This window comes from Phoenix dactylifera, chromosome 7, assembly GCF_009389715.1.
Source record: "Phoenix dactylifera cultivar Barhee BC4 chromosome 7, palm_55x_up_171113_PBpolish2nd_filt_p, whole genome shotgun sequence".
Classification (NCBI taxonomy): domain Eukaryota; kingdom Viridiplantae; phylum Streptophyta; class Magnoliopsida; order Arecales; family Arecaceae; genus Phoenix; species Phoenix dactylifera.
This window is the reverse complement of record NC_052398.1, coordinates 11,842,230-11,868,212: the sequence shown is the minus strand read 5'-3', so window position 1 is coordinate 11,868,212 and position 25,983 is coordinate 11,842,230. Positions and strand designations below refer to the sequence as shown.

The 25,983-nt window shown below is 41.2% G+C and overlaps 3 protein-coding genes across 5 annotated transcripts; 1 reads left to right on the top strand and 2 right to left on the bottom strand.

Annotated features, from left to right (window-relative positions):
* Window positions 1-1,015: 1,015 nt before the first annotated feature.
* LOC103718727 lies at window positions 1,016-2,145 on the top strand. The gene has a single exon (XM_017845610.3). It carries the CDS (start codon window positions 1,368-1,370, stop codon window positions 1,917-1,919), a length of 552 nt encoding a protein of 183 aa, XP_017701099.2. The 5' UTR covers window positions 1,016-1,367; the 3' UTR covers window positions 1,920-2,145.
* Window positions 2,146-5,916: 3,771 nt separating this feature from the next.
* Window positions 5,917-7,658, bottom strand: LOC120111358. Its single transcript, XM_039128309.1, has 2 exons — window positions 6,463-7,658; window positions 5,917-6,355 (listed from the first exon to the last, which is right to left on the bottom strand). Exons 1-2 carry the CDS (start codon window positions 7,070-7,072, stop codon window positions 6,327-6,329), a joined length of 639 nt encoding a protein of 212 aa, XP_038984237.1. The 5' UTR covers window positions 7,073-7,658; the 3' UTR covers window positions 5,917-6,326.
* Window positions 7,659-16,745: 9,087 nt separating this feature from the next.
* Window positions 16,746-19,314, bottom strand: LOC103718714 (agamous-like MADS-box protein MADS9). 3 transcript variants are annotated; one of them, XM_008807644.4, is made up of 7 exons: window positions 18,724-19,309; window positions 18,577-18,643; window positions 18,095-18,156; window positions 17,893-17,992; window positions 17,757-17,786; window positions 17,603-17,647; window positions 16,746-17,069 (listed from the first exon to the last, which is right to left on the bottom strand). In XM_008807644.4, exons 1-7 carry the CDS (start codon window positions 18,909-18,911, stop codon window positions 16,929-16,931), a joined length of 633 nt encoding a protein of 210 aa, XP_008805866.1. In that variant the 5' UTR covers window positions 18,912-19,309; the 3' UTR covers window positions 16,746-16,928. The 3 variants fall into 3 exon arrangements, 2 of the variants coding, with proteins under 2 accessions (XP_008805866.1, XP_008805865.1); XR_005512565.1 differs by adding an exon at window positions 17,183-17,343 and having other exon boundaries at window positions 16,969-17,069; window positions 17,893-18,156; window positions 18,724-19,314; XM_008807643.3 differs by having other exon boundaries at window positions 17,893-18,156; window positions 18,724-19,312.
* Between the last annotated feature and the right edge of the window lie 6,669 nt (window positions 19,315-25,983).

Below are 25,983 nucleotides of genomic sequence, written 5' to 3'. Positions count from 1 at the left end.
AATTATGGAAAATAATCCAAGCGTGGTTAAGAAGATTTCCATTTTCTCTCTCCAACGCTTAAAATTAGTTCCATTAAACTTTTCAGGAGGAACCGGATCACTTGCATTGGCCATTGGGGTAACTCTAATTACTAGCCTATTATACATAAGGAGGAAATCTACTTCAAGAATGTTGCAAATAATGTTTGAAGCAGAAATAAAACTAAACTATTCTACTTCGATAAATAATAGGCAGTAATAGGCTTAAAAATAAAATAAATAAAATAAAAGTAAAAGTAGGAAAGATGGAACCCGAGATGCTGAGGCGTGGTATGTTGGTCACTTTTCTTGAAGTAGATTTCGCCGCCTTACAGTGCACTAGGCTTGGATGGCGTTCTACTCCTGCGATACAACAGCCTCTCGTTCCTTCAACCTCGATGATTTGCACAGATCAAAGAACTTCGAACCCAGAATCAATATGCAGCAAGCCCGTTTAAAAAAAAAAATTTGGAAGAAATATTTTAACTGGTAGGAAGAGAGTAGAGAAAGGAAAAGAATTTGGAATCCTTTGCTTTTTATCTAAAGAATTGTTTTTCTCTAATCTGTAGAGGCCTTCTATTTATAGACTTCTACAGACGTATGGCTACAGGGCGCGTCCTTTTGCGTGAGGCGCGAAACCTTCGCATGGACGGGCGCGACGTCCTCGTGGGCGCGATGGGCGCGATCTTTCGCGTGGAAGCGCGTTGCTGCGCCTCCCTTTTTGCACGGTCGTAAAAACGGTGGGAAGAAGGACTCGAACTCACAACCTTGTGAGAACAAACCCCACACACAAATCAACCATACCACCAAAGGATTGTAATAATAATATAAAACATTTAATCATTAATAAATACAACAATTAGAAGTTATGTAATGAGGGTGTATGATAGAGCTTAAAGCTTGTATTTTTCCATGAATTTTTTACCGTTATCTCTCGAATCAGAATATGAAATGAGTGCAGAATTAATGTTATGAATAGAAACAAAGGGAGATGTTTATTCGTGCACACGTCCAAATCCGCGTAGCTCATGCTGGACCCAATCCTAGCCCTCCAGATCAGCAGAGAAGGTTATATTCTATTTAGGAGAGGATGACAACTGTCTTGGTTACGGCCTAACGCTTCCCCGCCCTTCTCTCTCCTTCTATCAAACCTCCAGAGCTGTGCATGTCCGGTTGCCACCCTTGTTTTACGTAAACGCCTGCTTGAATCATTCCAGCATCCGAAACCACTCCACCAAACAAATTTTTTTAGGTCTGAGAAGAAACATTGATTGATTCCGAAACGATTACCTCGCGAGAAAAGATCGAGAACAAGAGCTTGCCGATTCATCGGCCCCGGAGTTCTTGTCATGGCGCAGACGCCCCCTTCCAATGGAAGGCCGGGCGACATCCGCATCTGGGTCGTTTCTGGCTTCTTTCTCATCCTCCTCATCATAGCAGGAGTTTTGCTAGTCCTCTACTTTGTCCTCCCAGAGTCAGAGGTCACCGTCTGGTTCCCGTCGATCGCAATGATCTTGGTCGGGATCCCATGGGCGTTCTGGATCATGACATGCTTCTATAGGTACATGACGGGGAGGGGACCGGAGATCGCAAACCGGCCACCGAACAGGGTCGGAACGGTCGCCCCGGCCCCAAGCAGTAAGACCAGCAAGACCAGTTCGGCAAACAATGACTCGCCGGCCAATTCCCCGGGCAGCGCTAGGGATGTGCACTTTGGAGCGGCCGCCACCCCTGGAGGACCACAGCGGGTGGCCGGAGGAGCAGAAACAAGCGGCGTGAAGGTGGATGTCGATGCTGACAGAGAATTCGATGCCACAAATAAACCAGCCAACTCCAACAACCAAGGTTCGTCGCTTGGATCTCATGAGAGTGAAATGCCCTTAGCATTGTCGATGTCATAGCCATGGGATTATCGATGCCTTGTAGCATGAAACTTTGATCATACTGCATGTCATAGGTTAAAGATATCGATGTTATCATCAGTACTGGACCTCCAACTGCTGTTAGAGATGAAGAATGGAGGCAAGAGAAGACTGTAATCTGATGACCTGTTCATGTCTTCATTACCAACGTCTGTATGTTTTTTTCCCACCACAATCAATTTATAGAGTTCAAGAGTTACTATCTGAATTGCTGCATCTGATGGGTAGTATGTACTGTTAATCATAAATTATAACATGCTAAGATTTAGAATCACAAATAATACCGTATTCAAGTTTAAGGGATATACCTGCGGAAGACATATTGAATACGTTCTTCAATCACCTGGAATAATAGCGGCTAGATCTTCCCTTCCTTACTCCTCACAAAAGATAGCCGTCAATGGGGCAAGCTATCAACCATATGGAAAGGAGAGGGGGACCTAGCCTATATATAGGAAACATAGAGGAGCCTTCCCATTAAAGGCTCCATAACCCTAATTGGGTTTCCTGGCCTACATACCAAAAGTACCACAATAAATAGGACTCAATCCTATACATCCAAGGTACACCAAAGCCCATAAAACAAAATGATCACACATCATATTGGGCTTAACCATAGTACCATTCTGAGCCATACGTCTAACCCGTTTTATAAAACAAAAATACGCAATCAGTGTAAGCCCATATTTTGAAATTATTCTAACATTCTCCCACTTGGGCGAACACGGATTGTCATATTAATTTAAAAACTTTGTTTTGAAAACGACTCTCGGGTTAGACTACAAAAGTGGCCACACATATAGCTCAAATGATAATCACCTTGGATACATGATCCGGTCCAACAAGAACATCAACATTGAGCATGGAAGTCGTTACACCATTTAATCGATGTAAGACCACTCCACAGCTACAAATGCTAACATCCTTATCGATATGGATCCCCATCCTCCAACCAATGTGGTAGTATGTAGTATGAAATTAGTACCAAAATGTGATCAAAGGTGTGCTAATTCATATCGGTCCTCATCAATGCTTCAAAAGAAGCCATATGTCTCAAAAGAGACTCACATCATGTCTTTATGCATTATATCTCGAGATCAAAATGATATCATAATAAAAGACATATGTGCAATGCATGCTCAAACATAATTATAATTTCTGTGCACAAAATACAGAATTATAAATAGGGAGATAAATATTTTTATAATTGGAAGAGGCTGTACCCGAAGCATATGGGTTGCCTACGTACCTCGTAAAGAGGATCAAGCCAAAACGTAGTTCTTTTACATAAATAACTCCCACTAACCCAAAATATCAAAAGTTTCCACAATGCCCATATTGGCAATATGTGTCTTAAAGACTTTCGGTGCGAGTCCTTTAGTCAATGGGTCTGCAATCATTACCTCTGTATTTATATGCTCTATTTTTGTCTGCCCTTCTTTAACTTTATCTCTGACTACCAAGTACTTGATGTCTATATGCTTAGAGCCACCAGAACTCTTGTTATTCTTTGAAAAGAACACCGCTGCACTATTATCACAGTAGATGGTAATTGGTCTCGAGATGGAATCAACAACTTTTAGTCCAGAAATAAAATTCCTTAACCAAATGGCTTGGACCGTAGCTCCATAACATGCCACAAATTCAGCCTGCATAGTAGAAGAAGCCACTGGAGTTTGCTTAACGCTTTTCCAAGAAATAGCACCACCAGCCATCATAAAAACATAACCTGAAGTTGACTTCAGATCATCTTGACATCCTGCAAAATCAGAATCTGAGTAGCCTACCACCTCAAGATGATCTGTACGCTGAAAGGTAAGCATATAACCTTCAGTCTTTTTCAAATATCTCATAACTTTCTTAGCTGCTTTCCAATGCTCATGTCCTGGATTCGATTGAAATCTACTAAGGACGCTTACTGCATAGGCTATGTCAGGTCTAGTACAAACTTGAGCATACATCAAGCTCCCTACAGCACTTGTATAGGGTATGTTCTTCAAAGATTCTCTTTCAAGTTCATTTCTTGGACACTGGGCTTTGCTAAACTTATCCCCTTTTACTATAGGTACATCACCGGGTGCACAATTTTGCATATTGAACCTCTCTAGGATGCGTCGTATGTATGTCTTCTGTGAAAGTCTCAACAAGCCACGGTCTCTATCACGCTGTATCTCAATTCCAAGTACAAAGGAAGCTTCTCCAAGATCTTTCATTTCAAAATTAGCAGATAACATTTTCTTTGTCTCATGAAGTAACCCTAGGTCACTGCTGGCAAGTAAAATATCATCCACATACAAAACAAGAAAAATAAATTTTCTCCCACTGATCTTGAGATAAATGCATTGGTCCACTGTATTTTCAACAAAACCAAGAGAAGTCACAACTTCATCAAATTTCAAATACCATTGTCGGGATGCTTGTTTGAGCCCATATATGGATTTGTTCAACTTACACACTAAATTTTTCTTTTCCTTTACGACAAAACCTTCAGGTTGCCTCATGTAAACTTCTTCATAGAGATCTCCATTTAAAAACGCTGTCTTAACATCCATTTGATGAAGCTCCAAATTATAGTGTGCTACAAGTGCCATGATAATTCTAAAGGAATCCTTGGATGAAACCGGTGAAAAAGTCTCATTATAGTCAATGCCCTCTCGCTGAGTGAACCCTTTGGCAACCAGTCTAGCCTTTTGTCATTCAACATCCCCTTTTGAGTCTAACTTGGATTTGTAAACCCATTTGCAACCTATGGCCTTAACATGTGGTGGAAGTTCAACAAGTTCCCAAACTTTATTTCTCTTCATAGAAAGCATTTCATCTTCCATGGCATTCAGCCATTTATCTGAGTCAGGTCTTGTTAATGCTTCATTAAAAGAAACAGGATCAATATTATGCCCAATATTAAAATCACTCTCCAGTAAGTAGACAATATAGTCATTAGGCAAGGCAGACCTTCTTTCCCTTTGTGATCTCCTAACTTGTGGTTTAGAAAATGACTCTACTGGTGTTGGAGGAGGAACGTGAAGTTCTTCTTGATGCTCAGGTTCTTCATTAACTATTGTAATTGGCTGAGAAATAACTTTTTCTTGTACAACAGGAATCGGAACCACAACTTGATCCGGTTCAGCAAAAATTTTATTTAACACGGAGCTCTCACTATTACCAACATCATTTTCTAAAAATTTTGCTGTAATGGACTCAACAATTCTCGTGCCACGATTAGGACAATAGAACTTGTAGCCTTTTGATCTATCTGGATACCCAATGAAAAAACCAGGTGTGGATTTGGGGTCTAATTTCTTTTCATAAGGATTATAAATCCTAATCTCAGCTGGGCAGCCCCAAACTTTAAAATGGGCTAAACTGGGTTTACGACCTGTTCACAATTCAAAAGGAGTTTTCTCAACAGCTTTACTAGGAACCCTGTTCAGAATGTACATGGCAGATTTCAATGCTTCACCCCATAAGAATTCTGGCAAATTTGTTCTACTCATCATACTCCTGACCATATCCTTTAGAGTCCGATTACGCCTTTCAGAAACACCATTTTGCTCAGGTGTTCCTGGCATTGTGTATTGAGGGACTATCCCACTTTGCTGTAAAAATCTTGCAAAATCACCCATGTTCTGACCAGACTCGTCATACTTACCATAGTATTCACCACCACGGTCAGATCTCACAACTTTGATACTTTTCCCACATTGTTTTTCAACTTTCATTTTAAATATCTTGAATTTTTCAAGAGCGAGGGATTTATCATTAATTAAGTAAACATAACCATAACGTGAGAAATCATCAATGAAGGTTATAAAATATTTGTTCCCACATATAGTAGAAGGTAACGGTCCACTAATATCGGTGTGAATTAGATCCAAAAGACCATCGCTTCTAGTGGATCCCTTTCTTGTAGTTTTAGTCAGCTTTCCTCTTATGCAATCTATGCAAGTGTTAAAGTCCGAAAAATTCAGAGAGGGTAGAATCTCAACTTTCATCAATCTTTCCATTCGCTCTCTTGAAATGTGCCCTAAACGCTTATGCCATAATATAGAGGATGATTCACTAATTAAAGCCCTTTTCTTTCCAACTTTAGTAACACAAGAGATTTCATCAACTGGAGCCAAAATCAATTTGTATAAACCATCACACAAAATGCCATGTCCAACCATACGAGAGTCATAAAATAGTTCAATCATTCCATTACTAAATTTAAAAGAAAATCCAGACTGATCAAGCTTTGACACAGAAATTAAGTTCCGTCTCATCGTCGGTACAAAAAATATATTTTCCAAAATAAGAGAAAAACCAGACTCCAAGGATAACTTCACTGCTCCTATAAACTCAACTTTAACTTGAACTCCATTTCCAACGCATAGGTTCACTTCATTCTCACTTGGCCTCCGTCTCCTTATTAATCCCTGTAAGGAATTAGTGATATGAATACTTGCACCAGAGTCTATCCACCAAGAATTTAAAGGTACATCTATCAAATAAGACTCAAAACAAACCAAAACCAAGGAGATACCTGATGAAGTCTTCTTCTTCTCCGACCAAGCCTTAAACTTAAAGCAATCCTTCTGCCAATGACCCTTTTTTTTGCAGAATTTACATTTGTCATTCTTTTTCATAATTCCTTTAGGACCACCAGAAGTCTGCCCACCAGATCCTTTGTTCTGCTGATTGTAGTGAGGTTTGTTGCCCTTATGGAACTTGCCCTTACGATTATGAGAAGACCTCTTGTTTTGAGAAGGCTGATGGGTCAGTTGCACAGTTTCAACAGTCTCACGACGTATTCTATACTCCTCTTGGGCACACACAGCAATCAAATCATTCAAATCCCATTTGTCACGCTGGGCATTATAAGCAACTTTAAGCTGATTAAACTGGCTAGAAAGGCTATTAAGAATATGATAGATAAGAAAAGGCTCTGCAATGGAAACTTTGAGGGCTTCCAATTTAGAACTTATGTACAACATTTTCATGATGTACTCCCTAACTCCACAAACACCATCATATTTCATATTCATAAATTTATCCATTAGGTCCCCAGTCTCAGCCTTATCGGACTCAACAAATCGCTGTCCTATAGCATCCAAAAAATTCTTAGCATTGTCGTGGTCCGGTATAGCACCCATAATGGAATCAGATATGGAACGCTTGATAATCTTCAAACATAGCCTGTTAGCTCTTTCCCATTTGACATACTCAGCCTTGTATTCGATAGTGCTCTTATCTGTTGGTTTTGAAGGCTGCTCCTCCAAAGCAAAATCTAAACCCAAGAGACCCAGTGCTATTTCTATGTCTCGTTTCCATCTCACATAATTATTTCCAGTCAAGGTTTGAATGGCAGACAATTGGCTTGATAGGGAAGAGGCATTCAAGACTGCGGAAACGACATATTTTATTTAATATCATCCAAAAGTGATGCATGCAATCAATGGATGATAACATATCTATCTAATCAACTTGGGCTATTAATTAGATAGTCCGTAATCAACTTGAAAAAACATATAAGTCTAATTACGGTAAGAGCCTCGGTGCATCATTGTAGAGTCGCCTTTGGGCTAACAACACAACACGCTATAAGGTACTCTTAAAACATATCATGAAGCTAATTAACAAAATCACATCAGCTTTCGAAACACCATCACCTTTGGGCAGAAGAATGATTCTAGGCTAATGCAATCCCATTAATCACTTCATGTCATTTTTCCAAATCATCATACACAGTAACACCTTCGGGCAAGATATTGCATTCAATGATTTGGCAAAATGCAATGCTACCCTCCCTTTTTTTTTTGTTAAGAAAATTAGATAAATATCAGTGAGTGTGCCACTTTGGTGACTACCACCCACTTCAATTTCAAAATATTCTCTTAATGGGAAAATAAGGATAGTCTTTATGCCCAACAAATTTTAATCACAAAATAATAGTTATGTGACAAAATCATAACCATTAAACATGCTATAATCATAATCAAAATCACATGTGATTTAAACAAAAAATATTAATCACAAAATTCAAGGCATATATGACAGCAAGAAATGTCCAAAATTTAACAATTTAATAATTAATATGCATGAGGGCCTAATTTAAATTATTCAGTATTTAAACAATAATTAAATGGGTTACTAGCTCTTAGCCCGGGTCCAAAATCCATTATGGTCCATTAAATAAAATTGGGCTGGTTTATAAAAGAGCCTAACCTGCAACATGGACCCATTCTGGTCCATTAAAATGCAAAATGAAATAAACATGGGCTGACTAAATAAAAGGGCCCAACTTGCAATTATGGACCTATAGGACCAAGCCCAATCAGAAGGAAAAAACCCTAAACCCCTTTTTTTTTTTTTTTTGACCTTTCTTCTTCCTCTGGCCGCCACTGTTCCCCTTCTTTTTTTTTTTTTTTTTTTGTTGTGTGGGAAGCAGCCCGTGGCTGCTACCCGTGGCTGTCCCATGGTGGCAGCCCGCGGCTGCCATCCATGGCCGCCACCCACGCCGGCCACTGCGAGCGGCCGGCGAGGCTCCCCGGGCCGCCGCGCGGCCGGCTGTGGGGTGGCCGGGAGAAAACCCCCGACTCCGCGAGGCCCCCACGGCCTGCGGCCGGCCGTGGAGTGGCCGGAAGAAAGCCCCCACGGCCTGCGGGGTGGCCGGGAGAAGGCCCCCACGCCGCGGGACCATGCCGTCCGCCTCCCGGGGAGGCCGGACGCGAGTCCAGGGAGGCCTTGCCTCTCCTTCCCCCCCCGTTTTTTTTTGAAACAACCTGTGGCTGCCTTCCATGGCAGCCACCATGGCCACAGTGGCCGGTGACGTCCCCAGGTCCGCCGCGGCGCCAGGAGGTGCGCGGTGGCCGTGCGGCGGCCGGAAGCAACCCCGCCAGCCGCGGGACAGCGGCTCCCGGCCGCAAGAGAAGGGGATTTGAAACGGGAAGAACATGAAGTCTGTGGAAGAAGGTAACAGGAAGTTTTTTTTTTTTTTAATCTGAAAAATAATATGCAATCATGTTCTGAGAAATTTAAATTAAAATCAAATCAGATATTTGATTATCAATAAAAAATCTGTGTACGCAGATTTATGCAGAAGATCCATTCACCAATGCATAAAATTAATCCGTAAGTTCAGATGAAATCATAATTGTGTATGAAGGATTCTAATCCTAGCATGGAGGCTCTGATACCAATTGTTAATCATAAATTATAACATGCTAAGATTTAGAATCACAAATAATACCGTATTCAAGTTTAAGGGATATACCTGCGGAAGACATATTGAATACGTTCTTCAATCACCTGGAATAATAGCGGCTAGATCTTCCCTTCCTTGCTCCTCACAAAAGATTGCCGTCAATGGGGCAAGCTATCAACCATATGGAGAGGAGAAGGGGACCTAGCCTATATATAGGAAACATAGAGGAGCCTTCCCATTAAAGGCTCTATAACCCAAATTGGGTTTCGTGGCTTACATACCAAAAGTATCACAATAAATAGGACTCAATCCTATACATCCAAGGTGCACCAAAGCCCATAAAACAAAATGATCACACATCATATTGGGCTTAACCATAGTACCATTCTGAGCCATACGTCTAACCCGTTTTATAAAACAAAAATACGCAATCAGTGTAAACCCATATTTTGAAATTATTCTAACATGTACTCCCCCTAAAGTAAAAATTTTCTGTTGGATCTAAGCAACTCCAGCAGAACAATTAATTGCTTTTACTTATATTCAGAATCCCCTTCAGAATATGTAAGTTCGAAAGTATTCTTTTCATCCGATGCAGCAGTTTGATCTAATTTTTCCCTAAAGTGTGGATGGTGCTGACATCAAAAGGTTCTGGACGCAAAGGTCATGAAATTAATTTTCGCCTGTGAATCCATGCTTGAAATGTTTTATGGATTGAATACAAAGAAGCTTTTGTCCCCTCTGTTTGGTATGGATGGTATGGCTAGCTTATGGATTATCCTGTGCTTTTGGTTATTACCTTGGGCCAAGATATAGAAAATTAAAGAAAAAACGATAAATGATTTCATATCATTTTCATGTAAAGTTTCTTCAGTACCCATGCTCTAAACTAGTTTAGCGGAGTCTGTAGCCGCCCTATGGCGTACATGTTTAAACCATCTCTGCCAATATTTTTTTCTTCTCAAAATATATACTAACCACTGGCAGCATTCTTGACATTTATCTGATATACATCAAACTCTATATATGATCAACAAGAGTATCATCAACAAATATCAAACCAACAGATGCATGAATTTGGAAAAATATTAGTCTCCTTGATGATGCCATTTGCTTTGGTATGACAACAGACATAAAGCAAATTTTCAGCATGCGTTAGAGAATAATCTCATATATGTTTACAATAAGAGAATTTCCTAGAAGATTAGTTTCGTGCATTGTAATCATGATAATATTTTAGCAGAAGACAAAAGAAAAGAAAAAAAAGGTCTGTTATTATTTACTTTGTTATCATAAACACTTCACTGCCAGACGGGGGAAACATACGGTGATACGAAACAATATATTGCTACAACTCTACACAGCAATCACCTTTTATCTTTAATAGCTCGACAACTCTCTCTACAATATAATTCTATCTAAGCATAAACAAACAAAACCCTCAAAGCAAATACTTTTTCTAGTAGTAATATCTTTGAGTTACACTACTAATATTATATATGATAGAAACAACCCTCTGAACATGTGGTCTGTCCCATTGATCTCCTAAATTCTTATGCAATGCAAAATATGATCAATCAAAACATTCATAAAACTTAATTACGAATCAAAACGGTATATTTTTATAAACCATATGAACCAATATGGCACATATCAACTTGCTAAGCTGCAAACTTTCACCCATCCAATAACCAAAATCCAAGGCCAGCAAAATAAATATACTTCCGGCAACCAGAGATCGTCAGAAGTCATAAGCACTTCAAGAGATGTGCAAAGCCCAACAACACTTCATCCTATTTAATTTTCAGTTTATCACAATCCCTCTTTCTCTCTACTGTAATGAACCGTGCTTTCCTACTGCTGCATCCCTTGACCTACGTAGTCCATGTCTAAACTATCTAAGTTGTTTTTCCTTTAATTTGTTCTCAATTGATGCTGTCTCTACCTTTTTACCAATGACTTTATTTTTTATGCTATATTTTCTTGTACTACCACGCATCCATCTCAACATTCTAATCGTTAAAGGCATATAAACAATGCCAGCAAAAATTCAAAAGGCTAAAAAATTATTTAATAGAAGGTTGCTCTAGTAATTTCACGGTGGAAAGTACTGTGGGATATCAAATAACAGAAAAAGAATTCAAAAGTTACAATATAGCCTAGTTAAGGTTTACCTGAGATCCCATGGTGATAACCACAAAGTGGCAAGTGATTTATATGCTTCAGCAAAGGTTCTTATATATCCTTGCTAAGATCGAGAAAGATTCCACAGAAGAGAAGAAAAACATGAGCTATTAGTTTGCCTGTGAACTTCAAAGAGAGATTAACAGGGCCTGGATTCAGGTTTCACTGCAAGCAGCAGGAAAAATCAGGCTTTAGAACCCTTTTTACCTTTTTTGTGGAAGTTAGAACCCAATTTTTAAGGCACCTTTAAAATTATGAATGTGATAAGCAACCAAAAAACATTTGTACAAAAGTCATTTATTTTCAGCTTTTATTTTACCTTGTAGCACTTAAAACTTATGATCAGGTTTTATTTCACCTCGTAGTACTTAAAGATCATGATCATGAAAAATCACACTACACCTTAATCTCAGTTTTCCTTAGATTCAGTCTCCGGAAATATTTTCAAAAATTCCTTGACGAGAACTCCTTAAATTCAACTTGCTTTAGCCAAAGCCTCGAACTCGAAAGCATTCAGCGAGTTGGGCTCCAAAACGGGAATGGAAATAGGTGACTAATATTCCAGCTATTTAGTTAAGAAAAGTCCTACTCCCATTTCAATTCCAGAGAGGTAGAAAATGCCCGAATTCTCCAAAATCTAATCTGGAGTCTCACTTGATATTCAAATCCCATTTTGATTCCAATTACGAACCAACATATCAAGGAATACGACTATTCCTTCGATTTTACCGAGATTCTACCTAGTAGTCATTTTACCCAGATTTTATGGATTTTCTAAAACCATTAGTTGTGAGGATAAGCTCTATACCAGGTAAGTTCTACCCTTAATCATGTATAGGCAGCTTAGGCTTGTTGCAGTTTGATACTACCTATGTGCCGTCAGGCAAGCCGACCAATCCAAGGCCCTCAGATGTTCATAATTATAAAATTAAGGTCAGAGAATTGGAGAAGGCCGCGAATTGCTTCTTTCAAATGAACCTCATCGGGCGCGGGGTATTGGTGGGGTCATCTACGAGGGGACGCTCACCGATGGGAGCTTGGGGACCATCAAGAAGGTACTGCAGCCGGACTCAGAAAGGTGACGACGAGGAGCTCTTATGCCAGAATTCGGTGCCTCTAACGGGCTGCTGTATCACCAACGATGACGACGACGACATGGAGGAAGGGAAGCAGAGGTTTAAGGCGAGGCTGGCTGGCTTTGGGCTCGCAAGGTAGAGCAGAAAAGGATAGTCCCACCTTATCACCAGGGTTGCTAGGATTCATGGCCACCTCCTGCAGGAGCATGCATTCATTCTATGGGCAGCTAATAGAAGAAGAGTGGTTGTACAGCTTTGAAGTACTTGTATTGGAGAATATGTACGAGGTTTCATGCAGGCATGCGTTTAGTCCTATATCAGCTATGCAATAAGTAGATCTTGTTATATAGAACAAAAGAATCCAAATGATGCCCTTCAGGCTGGAGAAACTAGAAAGGAGACACGTAACTATTTATTTTAGACTATGAAGTGTACTTCCGTTGCCCTGTGTTTGTGCCTTTGAGCAGTTCAATGATACAGGAAGGAATCGTTCAACACTAGCTTCTTCTCAAAATAGGAGATGAAAGTGGCGACAAATTCATGGATCTTTAACAGAGGATAGGCTACAATTCAAAGTGCATAACTTTACCTTCAATTATAGCAGGAGACGGCCGGTGCTTTGCCTGACATTGTCCTTGTTTATATTTGCATGCATCTTTCACGTGAAACCTAATGGATTTGGTGGTTGGATTATAGCCTCAAACATATATACCTTTGTACCTTTGTCTTTCCTATCATACACATCCGAATGTAAATGTCTATAGATTTAAGTTTAAAGCGTCATTACTGCATCTTTGTGGCTTTCTCTTTTTTTTTCCTCACTGAATCCTACCTTTCTCTTCTAATAAACCTAAGTTTACTTCACTGCCATGTTCTACAGTGCATTCTTGAAGTCATCCGGAAAATTTGCCCAGTAAGTGTTTGATTTCTACTTGCATTTGAACATGAAACCTTTTGTTTATTAAATTTGCTAATTTCAGAGATAAGCAACAACAGCATATCTACTGAACGGTGAAACGGAAGCTCTGCATGCAGCACGGCAGCAAAGCAGCACTGATAGACCATGAAGAAATTGTTAAGCATTTCACAAACTAAGCAAGGGGATTCCACCTAAGACTCCATACCGGAGTGTGAGACTTTCAAATACCTAGCTAATAATTCGGGCACCGAACAATAACTTGCAGGCGTATCGCGCTAATGAAACTATTTACAGCTCCGCTCCTATCCTCCTAGATATTTCTTCTACTATAATCAAAGGAACAAGGGAATGACAAATCATGGCAGTAATAGTCGTAATCTTCAGGAATGTTACTGGACCTTGATCTGAGTCAACTATAATCAGCATTCTTCAATGGCTCATTAGAACACCATTAGTAAGACTCATCTACAATCTTAGAATGTAACATGACCTTGCCTAAACTCCAAGGATTTAAGTTTGATTTTGATTAATCCATGGGGCAAAATAAACCAACCTCCAAAGCATATAAAACAACTCCTGGGGCTCGCTGTTGGTGTTATCAGCAACGTTTCAGTTTGATTTTTAAAGTTTTTTTTATTATCAAGAAAAAGAAATTGTTTAGGGTGTTGGCCATTAAAGTCAGTTAAAGCCACAAATTTCTAAAGGTATCACTGAATTTCAGTGTTGCAGTTCACAGCTAGTTAGAACATCAGCCTATCAAAAAATGTCAAAAGCCTTGTCGCTTCATACTTACACTTTCTGCTTTTGCCTTTTAACTGGTTATTGTTCCATTTCAACATTCAAAAAGAATTTGGTGTTGATAAAAAGAATAATGAAAGAATGAAGTGCAAGCAACATCATTAAGTAAGAAGGTTCTAAGAGATCTGCTGTTAAGAAAAAGGAAAGATAACATATCAGTTTATTAAACCTGATAATATGTTCAGTCAAATACACCTCACAAGCAGTGGTAGTCAAAAAATAAAAGCATATTTGGGAGGAGGCCATTCTCCCATGTCAAAATGATGAACATATTTAGTACGCATGAGCACTCAAAATCATTAACTGTCAGCAACAATTAATACAATGATTCAAGATGGTATGAAGCAAACATAAGTATGCCAGCAAGATCAAAGTTTGCTCGGTCCTGCTTGGAACGAGCTTATGTAGTCAAGAACCTGGTCTAGAAAACTGATGGAGAACCTGCACTCTCACAGAATCTCATAGAATGGGAAAGATATTCTGCGGACCACCACTCTGGTTCCACGCATACCTTTATGGAGCACTTTTTCAAGTAGACCTCAACACCATTCAAATTCAAATTCAGACTTTTTTAAAATCTGAAATTGCTCCCAGGAGATATTTCTTGAGACCATCATTGAAAATTGGCCACAGGAGCTATGTAATGGGTGAAAATGTTTCATAGAATGGGCTTCAACTTGGGTTTGACTACTATCATCTGAAAGGGCCACCCAAAAAGCACCTAGGATCTTAAGTAAAACCCTACATCTCTAAATAACACATACAAAGATCATGTGCTAACAAGGTAGGATATTACAACCTAGTGCTAACATCCTAACTTCCTGAGTTATTTACAGAAAAGTCAAATACTAAAGGTATCAAAGACAATGACAATAGACAGTTTTTTCAAGGACATTATGTTCATGCCCATTTTGCAACAATCCCATTTAGAGTTGTATTCTTCCACCAGGGAATGAGAAAAATATATATCAAAGGGGCCATTGTGTGTTTTCTAATGACTTGAGGAAAAATAAATGTTTTGCCATATTACCTTTATCATCATGTAGCAAGATCAGGTTGGCACTTCAAGTGAACTGACAATATAGGAGCATAACCCGACCGCCCTGGTGGACTGAGAATCTTGCTTTCTCGCATGCTCCAATACGACTGCAGATAACTATAGCAGCTCACACCAATTTTACAGTGTTATCATCTACACCTAATTGTCCTTTTGAGTAACTTCTGCTGAAGTATAATGAACTCAGCTTGCACCGAAGGTCATATCTTCCACCAAAATGGCCGCAGCCAAAAACCATGGCAAAATCTTACATCAATCCATAAAGCATATGAATAAATTTGAACCAATCTGCATGCAAAACCAGCATTCCCAATGATTTCTCTTACTCCAGCTTGCATCAAAATGTTCAACGAGTGTCATGACTCGAATACCAAAGCATATACAGAACACAATCATCAAAAATCATAGTTTCATTTGATGATCATAAAAAGATTTTCCTCTCACATTTATCAACCATAAGAAACACAGCTTCCAATCCCAACTAAAAAAAACAAAAAAATAAGCAACTTTAAGTTATAAAACTAAAATTATGTGATGTGGTGTAATATTTTCAACATCAAAAGAAACATGACTGATCCACTGGTGTAAGATTTCCTCTACATCCATATTCATCAAAGCTGAACTTGCTATTACATCAACATCATGATACCTCTCTTGCTCAAAACAACAGACATAAATTTACGTTGTCAATCTTTTACCTGATCCCAGCATATACAGAACACAATCACCATAAATCGTAGTTTCATTTGATGATCACAGAAAGATTTTCCTCTCACTTATCAACCATAAGAAACACAGCTTCCAATACCAACTTAAAAAAACAAAAAAATATGCAACTTTAAGTTATAAAACTAAAATTATGTGACGTGGTGTAATATTTGCAACATCAAAAGGAATATGACTGATCCACTGGTGTAAGATTTCCTCTACATCCATATTCATCAAATCCAAACTTGCTATTACATGAATATCATGATACCTCTCTTACTGAAAACAACAGACATAAATTTATGTTGTCAAACTTTTACCTGATCCCAACAAAAGCATCATTGACATTAAAATGCTGTGCCTGTAATCTATACAACAAAGAACTGAAACCAGCAAATTTGAGATGAATTTTAAATTAAAGATGGATCTTATATGGACTTCCAACAAAATCTCATTATGAGTTTCAGGCCAATTATTATTTCTTAGCCTGCAAGTAGTGTACAGACTACATAATTTTATGCACGTAATTGGATAAGTTAAGATAGAGTTTTTAGCTCTAGAAAACTCTTAAGACTTAAAAAAAAAAAATGTCCTAGAGAGCGATCAGCTTTATTTTGTCTTCTTCTTTTCTATGCATTGGAAAACGATAAAATCTTGAAGCAGTTGTCTATCAACAAACATCAGACATAGAAATACTATTCTTGTCTACTTGTAAACAAGAAACTGGCTTAGAAAAACATTATATAATATAAGACATGTCCTACAAGATGGTGACAATACCCAAATCTTAATTATAATTCATACACATAAAGTTTTATATCACCAAAAGGATGCTAATAACTGTAATATGAACATGATTACCACATGAAAAGCACTATACTATGACAACAACCCTTGTATAATTAAGTTAAACCATCCATCTATTAGCACATCGTAATGAGTCCTTTTGCCAATTCAAACAGAGGGAAAATAGTAAGAGTGCAGAAAAGAACAAGATATTACATGTCCACAGACAATTTAGCACCAAATCACAAGACTAACTGAACATGAGGAGACATTCATATCATTTGTTCTCTTGCAAATTAGGTTGGATTGGTTGCACACGGAAGGCTATCGGAATCTGGGATGCAAAATCCCTATCTTTCAGAGGATACCCAAGCTCCAGTTCCCTTACATTTGCATTCATTGCCAATTCCTGGTGGTGCTGTGAAAAGAAAGATGATTATTTCAGTTAAGAAAGAGAGAAAGACTGCTGAGTTTTCGGTAATGTCCAGAATAAGCACTAACTACAATATCTAACATTGGGCAAATTCTTACATGGTATGGTAACCAAAATGATGCTAATATCGTGACTTCTGAGTGATACCATTACATGGAGCAACCAAAGTTACGTGTGGTGCGAGGGAGGCAGATGCAACAGAAACAAAGATGATGCAGCTATCGTTTGAACATGACCTTGATGCATCCATAGTCTAAAACTTTACAAGACAGTCAAATCATGAGAAAGAGTTGATAGAGCTTTAAAATGTCAATCAAAGCTAACACTCCAACTGGCTCCACAAAAGCATGGCCCCAGCCAAAAAAAAAGGACTCAAAGTAGCTCCTTAACATCACTAATTACATATCACACTGCATTGGGTTTATCATGATGCATACAGTTTTGCTGTCCATGCATAAGAAGTGCATCCTGTGCATATAATACTTGAAAATCAAAAGCTCATCCGATTAGATGATTACCAATAGAAAAGTCAGATGCTTGTTCTCCTCTTCCAGCAATCTCTCCTGCATGTTGTGAATTCAAACAATTATTGAACATTATCTAATTTATAAAAAGGAAAAGAACAGTTGGGGCAAAAGAAGGAAAAGAGTTCATCCAGTCCTTGAATCATACATTCTTCTTGAGCTTCCTCAAGAACTCCATCTGTAATAGTAAAAGAACTAATTAGTAACAGCCCATGCATAAAGGAACCATATCACAGGATTTATATGATCAATCAAACAGAAAAAAGGCTCAAACATATGGTAACCTGCTTGCCCCTAACACTGGCGAGACCATTTTGAAGGGCATCTTCAATTAGATTGAGTTCCTTTGGGTTCAGTGAGTTCAGATCCTCACCCTTCAAATGCCTAACCATCACCATGCAGAAATCACCACGAAAAACCAAACAAAACAAAATTAGCCAGCTGAAAGAGTTAAAATAAATCCAAAAATAGAATTCCAAAATAAACCGCAGCTCGATCTGCATGTTGTCGTTCTCCTTCTTGATCCGGTCGATCTCAACGTTCAGATTCTGAAACAGGTTGCAGAAACTAATCAACAAATAGCCAAACTTCTCTTCTTTATCGCCTGTTTTAATCTAGACACGAATTTACAACAGCATGAGAGCAAGATAGGAATGAGCGTTAAGCTTCTGTCAGGGTTTTCCAGAAGTTTTCAAACAAGCTGCAAAATTTGTCCTTTTCGTCACTTCCATTCATCAAATAAGGTCATCTTTCTAAATTTCCATTTTTCTATCGCTTCTTTCCAGCAAAACATGAAACTAATACATGGGGTTCAGGTTCTTCTCAAAGGGCTACTCATACATTCGTCACCAAGTTCCAAAATTTCTATTTTTTACCGCTTCCATTCAACTTTTTTTTGATGGACGCTTCCATTCATCAAAAAAAAAGATTTTTTCCTTAACAAAACAGCAAGAAATAAGGTTAGCTACCTCGTGCTTGAGGTCCCAGAGCTTCTTGCCGGAGTTCAGCTGGTACTTCTCCAGCATCCTCGGCAGCCTTCAATCCCATCAAAATCCCATCAAATAATAATAACAAAATGGAAAAAGAAAAGTAGAGAGAGAGAGGGAGGGTGATACGTGGTGGAGGGGCTGCAGCACTCGGACATCTTCCCGGAGCTGGAGAAGATGACGACGGAGACCTGGGCGTCGCAGAGCACGCTTATCTCCCGGGCCTTCTTGATGATCCCATTCCGCCGCTTGGAGAAGGTCACCTGCCGGTTGGTGGAGTTCTCGATCCGCTTGATCTCAATCTTGCCTCGCCCCATCTCCTCCTGTTCCTCTTCTCCTTCCCCCCTCGACGCCGCTTCTCTCGCTCACCGGAGAACCAGAAGGAGAAGAGAGCAGGGTTGAATTAGGGCTGTCGTGAGAAGGTGGAGAGAAAGATAAAGGGCAGAGGAGAGTAGAGGAGAAGGGAAGGGGCTTCCATCTTGGGGAAGGGGAGGGCATGGCTTTCGTGGTGGTTCAGAGCCGGTCTCTCGAAACGGAGGCGGTGAGCGCACTCCTGCTACTCGAGTTTGAACACCAAAGAAGAGAGAGAGGGAACTTCCCCAAACAGAGGGGGTGAGCGCACTCCTACTACTCGAGTTAGATAATCTTTGCCTCAGTTGGATTCAAAAAAAAAAAAAAACTTCATTCTGTGCTCCTTGCAGTAGCCTTTGCTTGAGCCGGCTGAAAAAAAAAAAAAAAAGTTTATGAGATTGGTTGTTGCCGGCAGCAGCCCGACATCTGATATATAGATGCTCAAATATTTAGAGTTTTTTGAGAAGAGATATCTCTTCAGTTGCCAGATATACATACATACATACATACATACACATATATATATATATATATATATATATAAGTTTACGAAATTGTAGATTGGACGATCTCTTTTGTTGTCCATTATTCTAATGAGTTATTGCCGACCGATAGTTCTCTTGCCCCAGAGATTTTTCGGAATATGTTATTTTTTGAATTTTTTCTTTTTTTTGGATGTATTCATACGGTATGGATTACCAGTTTTAGTAAAAAAAAGCAATGCAAAATTTCTAAACAAAAATTCATTCAACAATAGCTCAAACATAATTACATGATTGGTCAATCTACTGCAAATAGAATACGTTAGCTCAGTTTAGAGAGGTGCGAGAGAAGATCAAGAAGAGTACTTAACCTAGGGTGTTGGTCCTAATTGCTGCAGCTCTTTTTCTTCTATCTTTTTTTGGTCTCAGATGATCCATAATCATTTTCTTCTGTGTCTCCTGTATCTCTCAGCCTATTCTGCTTCCAGCTATCTATCATGTGACACAATGTCAAAGTTGATGGGTGTTGGGGGAAAAAACCCCGTCATACCGCCACGGAGGCGCTCGGCTAGAGAATGCCGACCGGAAAAGCGCTCGACTAAAGGACGCCGACCAGAGAGAGCGCCAAGAGGCACCCAACCAAAATAACCAAGTAGGGATGCTCGGCTAGAAAGAGCCGACCAGAAGAACGCCGACCAGAGAAGCGCTCGAACTAGGAAGCGCCGACCAGAGACAGCGCCAAATAGAGGCGCTCGGCTAGAAGGTGCTCGCCCAAAGGGCGTCGACCAGAAGTACTAGAAGCAACCCCGCCACAGGGCGCCCCTCTGGGCGACCAGCTCGGCTCGGCACTCTTGCCGAGCCGATGCCTTAACTAAATACTCCTCCCCGCCTAGCTTTCTCGAAAGGTCCGGCGGCTATACACGCAACTCTACTACAACCTGCCACTATCTCCAAGCCATCAAGGCATAAGATCTCCGCAGGTATTCGGCACGACCTGCCATTAATGCATGAGACTCCCTCAAGTCTCCAATGCACTCAGTCATTTAGTGAACACAGCTCAAAACGATCTCCGGATCACTGAACCATCAAAGCGTATGGCTCTCCCTGACCGTCGGTTCATTCGGTAATAAATGCACTTACCATCCACGGACCCCAGGCCCATCACGATCAGCGGTTCAACCACTCCAACAGGTCCGATCGACCGTGACAACTCCCTGGTTCCGGTCTGATTTGGTCCCGTTCTCCACTACGCCATTAATGGGCCAAATCGTGCCCAATTATGACGAAAAGAGACAAATTTCCCTACCACCTCCCAGGTAACGTAATCCCCTTCTATAAAAGGAAACCTGGGAGAAGGGAAGAGGGGAGCCCCGGAGAGAACCCTCCTGGACCGGGTGGAAAGAAGCAAACAGCAACATAATTGAGGACATCATCCTCTTCATCTCCTTCATCTTATCCAAATGCTCTCCTGTCTGCTCTCTCCACACATTCCCCCTCTGACTTAAGTGTTGCCCAGATAGACAACCCAAGAGGGGGGGTGAATTGGGTTTTAAAATAATTTGGCTATTAAAACTTTTGTGGATAACTAATTAATTCTTTTGCGAGATGATTAATTAGTTTCTATGTGCGGTGAATGAAATGCGAGAGATAGAGAGAGACAAACAATCACAAACACAATGTTTTATAGTGGTTCGGAGCTAACCCTTGCTCCTACGTCCACTCCCCAAGTCTCACTTGGGAATTCACTATAACCCCTTGGATTACAGCCGGTTGTTTTCCAAGCTCACAACCAAACTTGTTGTTTTACGAGCTCACAACGAACTCGGTCGGTTTTCCCAGGCTCACCGACTAGAACCAACCCGATTGTTTTTCCGGGATCACAATCGAACCCTTACACGTTGGTTTTACACTCGGCTCACCAACCAACCTCAATACCCTTGATTCAACCCCCCGATTGAACCAAGGAAAGACAAGATGGAAGTAAAAAGGAGTAACAGAAAAAACAGAGCTTCTCAAAAGCAGATAAATAACAATATAAATAAAAGAGAAGTTAGAAGCCCTCAAACACGTTTGAGTTGGAGTAGAGTAGGGCTTCTTGAACTTCGGGTCTCCTCTTGAATGTCTGGTCGACTTGAATGCAGGAGGAGATCTCTTTCAATGTTGGGAAGAAGTAGGTGGATGCAGTTAATGTTGCTCTTCCCTCTTTTCCGTTGAAAACCAGGTTGCAGAGATTGAAAGCTTGATTACTTTGAGTGGAATGGTTGTTCTCTGCCTTGCTACAGTCTTCTGTGGCTATTTAAGCCATCCCCCACGAAAACTAGCCGTTAGAGACCTTTTTCTGCCCGTTCTGCACACTCTGCACAGCCTGACAATATGTCCGTTGGTGGGTTGGAGTCGACTCGCGCGATCAGGAGTCGACTCGGCTGTAGCGGGAGTCGACTCATGTTTTTCTGGAGTCGACTCGGCAACTGTTCCGGATTTGAATTAAAGTCGCCTCTTCGACTGGGAGTCGACTCGACTTGACCCGGAGTCGACTCGCCAACTTCTGGAGCTGACTTGGCATTTTCGGAGTCGGCTCATCCCATGAAGTCCGTGGATCTATTTTTGAACTTGGTCCACTCGAGTCGACTCGACTGTCCTGGGAGTCGACTCGGCGCTCAGAGCCCGAACTCCCGATCTTCTGTCTTTTGGCTCGTCCAGTCTTGGAGTCGACTCGAACTTCCCCAGAGTCGACTCGGCTCTCAGTTTCCGAAACTAAGTCTTCTGCCCTTTTGGTGTACCGCTGCCTTGGAGTCGACTCGAGCTTTCTAGGAGTCGACTCGGCTCTCAGACACAGCAGATTGGTCTTCTGTCTTCTTTGGGGTCGCGGTGTCTAGGAGTCGACTCGCGTATTGCGGGAGTCGACTCGAATCTCAGAGTCCGAAAAACGTTCTCTGACTTTTTCCTTGTGTTCCTCTGAGAGTCGACTCTCACTTTCTTTGGAGTCGACTTGCCAACCATCGGAGTCGACTCGCGTTCCACTGGAGTCGACTCGAATCTCAGACCCGAAAACTGCTCTCTGACTTTTCTGCCTGTGACTCCTAGGAGTCGACTCATACTACCCTGGAGTCGACTCGGTGAACATCGGAGTCGACTCGCGCAGTTCAGGAGTCGACTCGCTGACAGGTTTTGAGTTGATGCTTTCTGTTCGTCTGTCTGTTCTCAGTCGGAGTCGACTCGTACTGATCCGGAGTCGACTCGAGCTCGTGCCAGTGAACTTGATACGCTTGGAGTCGACTCGTGATACTCTGGAGTCGACTCGAGTCTCAGACTTTGGTTCAAGCTGACTTCTTAACTTATCCAAAATATTATGAACCAAGTCTAGAGACACTTAGACAAGATTTTCACTGAAACACTTAATTGAATTCATTAGTAAACAAGAGATATACTCAAATGCTTTGAGCTCATCAAAATCAAATAGGGTTTTAATCAATCACTCCACAATCTCTCCCTTTTTGATGATGACAAAACATTGAGTATATGTAAAGTGAATTGCTCTATAAACGAGGAAGTAAAATCCATAAATGAATTCAGATGTCTGGTAATTTAATTTATCCAAGTTTGAAAGGTGTGAACAATAAATTTCGGAGTTAAAGCTCCCCCTTTCATTTAGAATTATATAAGCCTTCATATCATGCAATCAATTGTTTGGCTTATATATCTTTAATGATTTAGCTTGCTTAAAATTCAGATTCTCCCCCTCAACATATACAATCTACTTTGTTTTGATTCATAAGAATTTTTGACTTTTAAATTTTTGGTTTTTAGAGAAAAAATCTGTCAATTTGTTCTTGAGTAGGATTCAGCTAATCTCCGAATATCCCTTGAATAGATTCTAGAGATTACTCCATTAGGAGCCCCAAAAGAGAGATAATGAGCCTCGAGGTACCAAATCTACTTAGAACAAATTTTTGTGTGTTTTAAAAGTTTTTCTTTTTTTTTTTATATTGATTTTCATTGATTCCTTTTACATATTTTATACATATTTCTCCCCCTTTTTGTCATCGTATCAAAAAGGAGGTAAGCACACACAATCAATCATAGATCAAATGGCACAGAATTGAAGAAGATATGGCTACTCATTGTATTGATTCGTATGTAAATACATTTGAGAATACAATAAGTAAAGCAAAAACAATACATGTCAAAACAAAACACAAAAAACAGCTATGGTCTCCTCGAGGATGTAGCTCCTCCTCTCGAAGATGTATCTCCTCCTCTCGAGGATGTGGCTCCTCCTCTCGAGGATGTGGCTCCTCCTCTCAATCTGCTCTGCTCCATGAGGAGGGTGACTGCATCTGTAACATGCCCGAGCTGAGTGATAATCGACGAAGTGGCTCTGCTATGTGTAGTGGAGAGCTCAGTCACCGACGTCTGAAGTGCGTCCAGCTTGTCGATGAGCACATTCGACAAGCGCTCGGCCCCCTCGGTAGTGGTGTGCATGTCACGTCCTATGTCATCCCGCATCTGTCGAGTGGTGCTCGTGACCTCACTCAGGCTATGGAACTGGGCCTGGAGCAAAGTCCTCATGTTGTAGATCTCTTCCCGCACATGAGCCGTCATGTCAGTCACGGCCGTCAGGGAAGGGACCAACGCTGAAGATGAGCGGGAGAGGGAGCAGGCACTGAACCTCGGAGCTCCCGAAGCAGATCATCCCGCAGATCTCGGACTATCTCCTGCCGCAGCTCCCGGAGCTGCTCAAGAGCGATGCGGACCTCCATGGGTGGTGGATCCGAGGAGGAGGGTCCGGCGGAGGTGGTAGGAGCAGAAGTGGATGGAAAGTCCGGTAAGTCAGGATAGTCAGAATCTGGCTCGGGACTAGGGGAGTGTCTGGTGGTCTGTGTGGTGATGGAGGACTTCCTAATCCATGTCCCCTCTATCTTCCGAAACCCCATCCTGTGTAGGGTCCCCGGACGCATGCGATCAGTCCATCGCAATGCGCGAAAGGGTTCCCCCTCAGGGATAGGAATCTCGTACTCCCTAAACAACAGAGTGAATACCATACCGTAGGGTAGGGTGAGCCTAGGTCTGTCTAGTGGCTCACACAGGTATCGATAAATGAGTTTGGGGAAGTTGATTGGGGTGTCCTGAAGCATGTAGAACATGAGAGCTAGGTCTCTCTCAGATACAAAATCAAATCTCCCGGTCTTAGGGAAGATGGACCTAGACAATATACTCAGGAGGATCCGCACCTCAATCGGAAGTGAGCTAGTGGATACCTCGTCTAAGGGTGACTGGGGTGGATGCCCTAGAATGGCCGTAAGGGCCTCAACCCTGTCCTCGGGGTGTGTGGGAGCCACCCCTACTTGTGGAAGGTGGAGGATGTGGGCAATAAGATCCTCCGTAATGAACAGAGGGACACCGGCTACCGTGCCCTCGATACCCCCATCTCCCCGATGGACGGTACCGTAAAACTCTCTAACTAATCCAGGGTAAGTTGGGAGATCTAATGTGAGGAAATACTCTAAGCCCTGGACACGCAATCTCTCACCTATGGTGAAACCCTCCCGGGAGAGATAGTCGAAATCGACATATCTCCCGGTGGAGACCGCCTTCCCGGCGCACGGCCTCGCGGGAACCGCCCTCGGAGGGGAACGAGCCGGAGGTTGTGACCTCGCAGGATCGTGCCGAGCCTTGGAGCGCCTCTCGGGACCGGCCTCGGGTTGGGGCCTCTTCCGGACGACGGCTTTACGAGGCATAGTGACCTAGAATGGGAGGAAAAGCCCTAATGGACGGTGAAAAGTCGACGGAAAAAGCTTGGGGACGACCGGGGACGACCTAGGAGTCGGCTCTAGGGCTTGTGAACAGTGGCGGCGGAGAATAGAAATGTTTTGAAAACGATGGAGCTAGGGTTAAAAAGTCGGATCCCGACTGCGAGTCGACTCCTCTGAGTCGCGAGTCGACTCGACCTCGAGTCGACTCCAAAGTATGCGCGAGTCGACTCTCCTTATGCGCCTATTGACCCCGACTCTCCTTATGCGCGAGTCGACTCCCGACTGTATGCGAGTCGACTCCACCTCTGCTGCCATCGACCTCGAGTCGACTCCCGACTAAGCGCGAGTCGACTCCCCCTTACGAGCCGACTCTGAAACTTACTCGAGTCGTCTCGAACTTTGGCACGCACCTAAAAATCATGCTATGTTCGTGCCGAATGAGGGAAAATCACTAAATTATGATCTGATTTGATGATCATTGAAAAGAAACTCTATTTTAACCACAATCTAATCATCAAAATCAATGAATCTAGTGAAAACTACCACTAGGATGGATCAATCACTCCTAATCCCCTCCTAAGCACACTACATCTCTCTTCACTTAGGAGTTTTGTAAAAATGTCAGCTAATTGATCATCAGTACAAACAAATTGGAGTGTCACATCACCATTCAGTACATGATCTCTTATGAAGTGATGTCTTATCTCAATATGTTTAGTTCTTGAATGCTGAATTGGATTTTTAGTTAGATTAATGGCACTTGTATTATCACAATTAATGGGTATTTTATCTTGTTTAATGCC

Coding starts and splice junctions, on each gene's coding strand:
- LOC103718727 (XM_017845610.3), top strand. CDS start 1,368: ATGGCGCAGACGCCCCCTTCCAATGGAAGGCCGGGCGACATCCGCATC.
- LOC120111358 (XM_039128309.1), bottom strand. CDS start 7,072: ATGGGTGCTATACCGGACCACGACAATGCTAAGAATTTTTTGGATGCT. Junction 6,356..6,462: donor GAAGAAGAAGACTTCATCAG/GTATCTCCTTGG, acceptor AATTCCTTACAG/GGATTAATAAGGAGACGGAG.
- LOC103718714 (XM_008807643.3), bottom strand. CDS start 18,911: ATGGGGCGAGGCAAGATTGAGATCAAGCGGATCGAGAACTCCACCAAC. Junction 17,648..17,756: donor TGAGGAAGCTCAAGAAGAAT/GTATGATTCAAG, acceptor CACAACATGCAG/GAGAGATTGCTGGAAGAGGA. Junction 17,070..17,602: donor AGCATCTGACTTTTCTATTG/GTAATCATCTAA, acceptor TTCTTTTCACAG/CACCACCAGGAATTGGCAAT.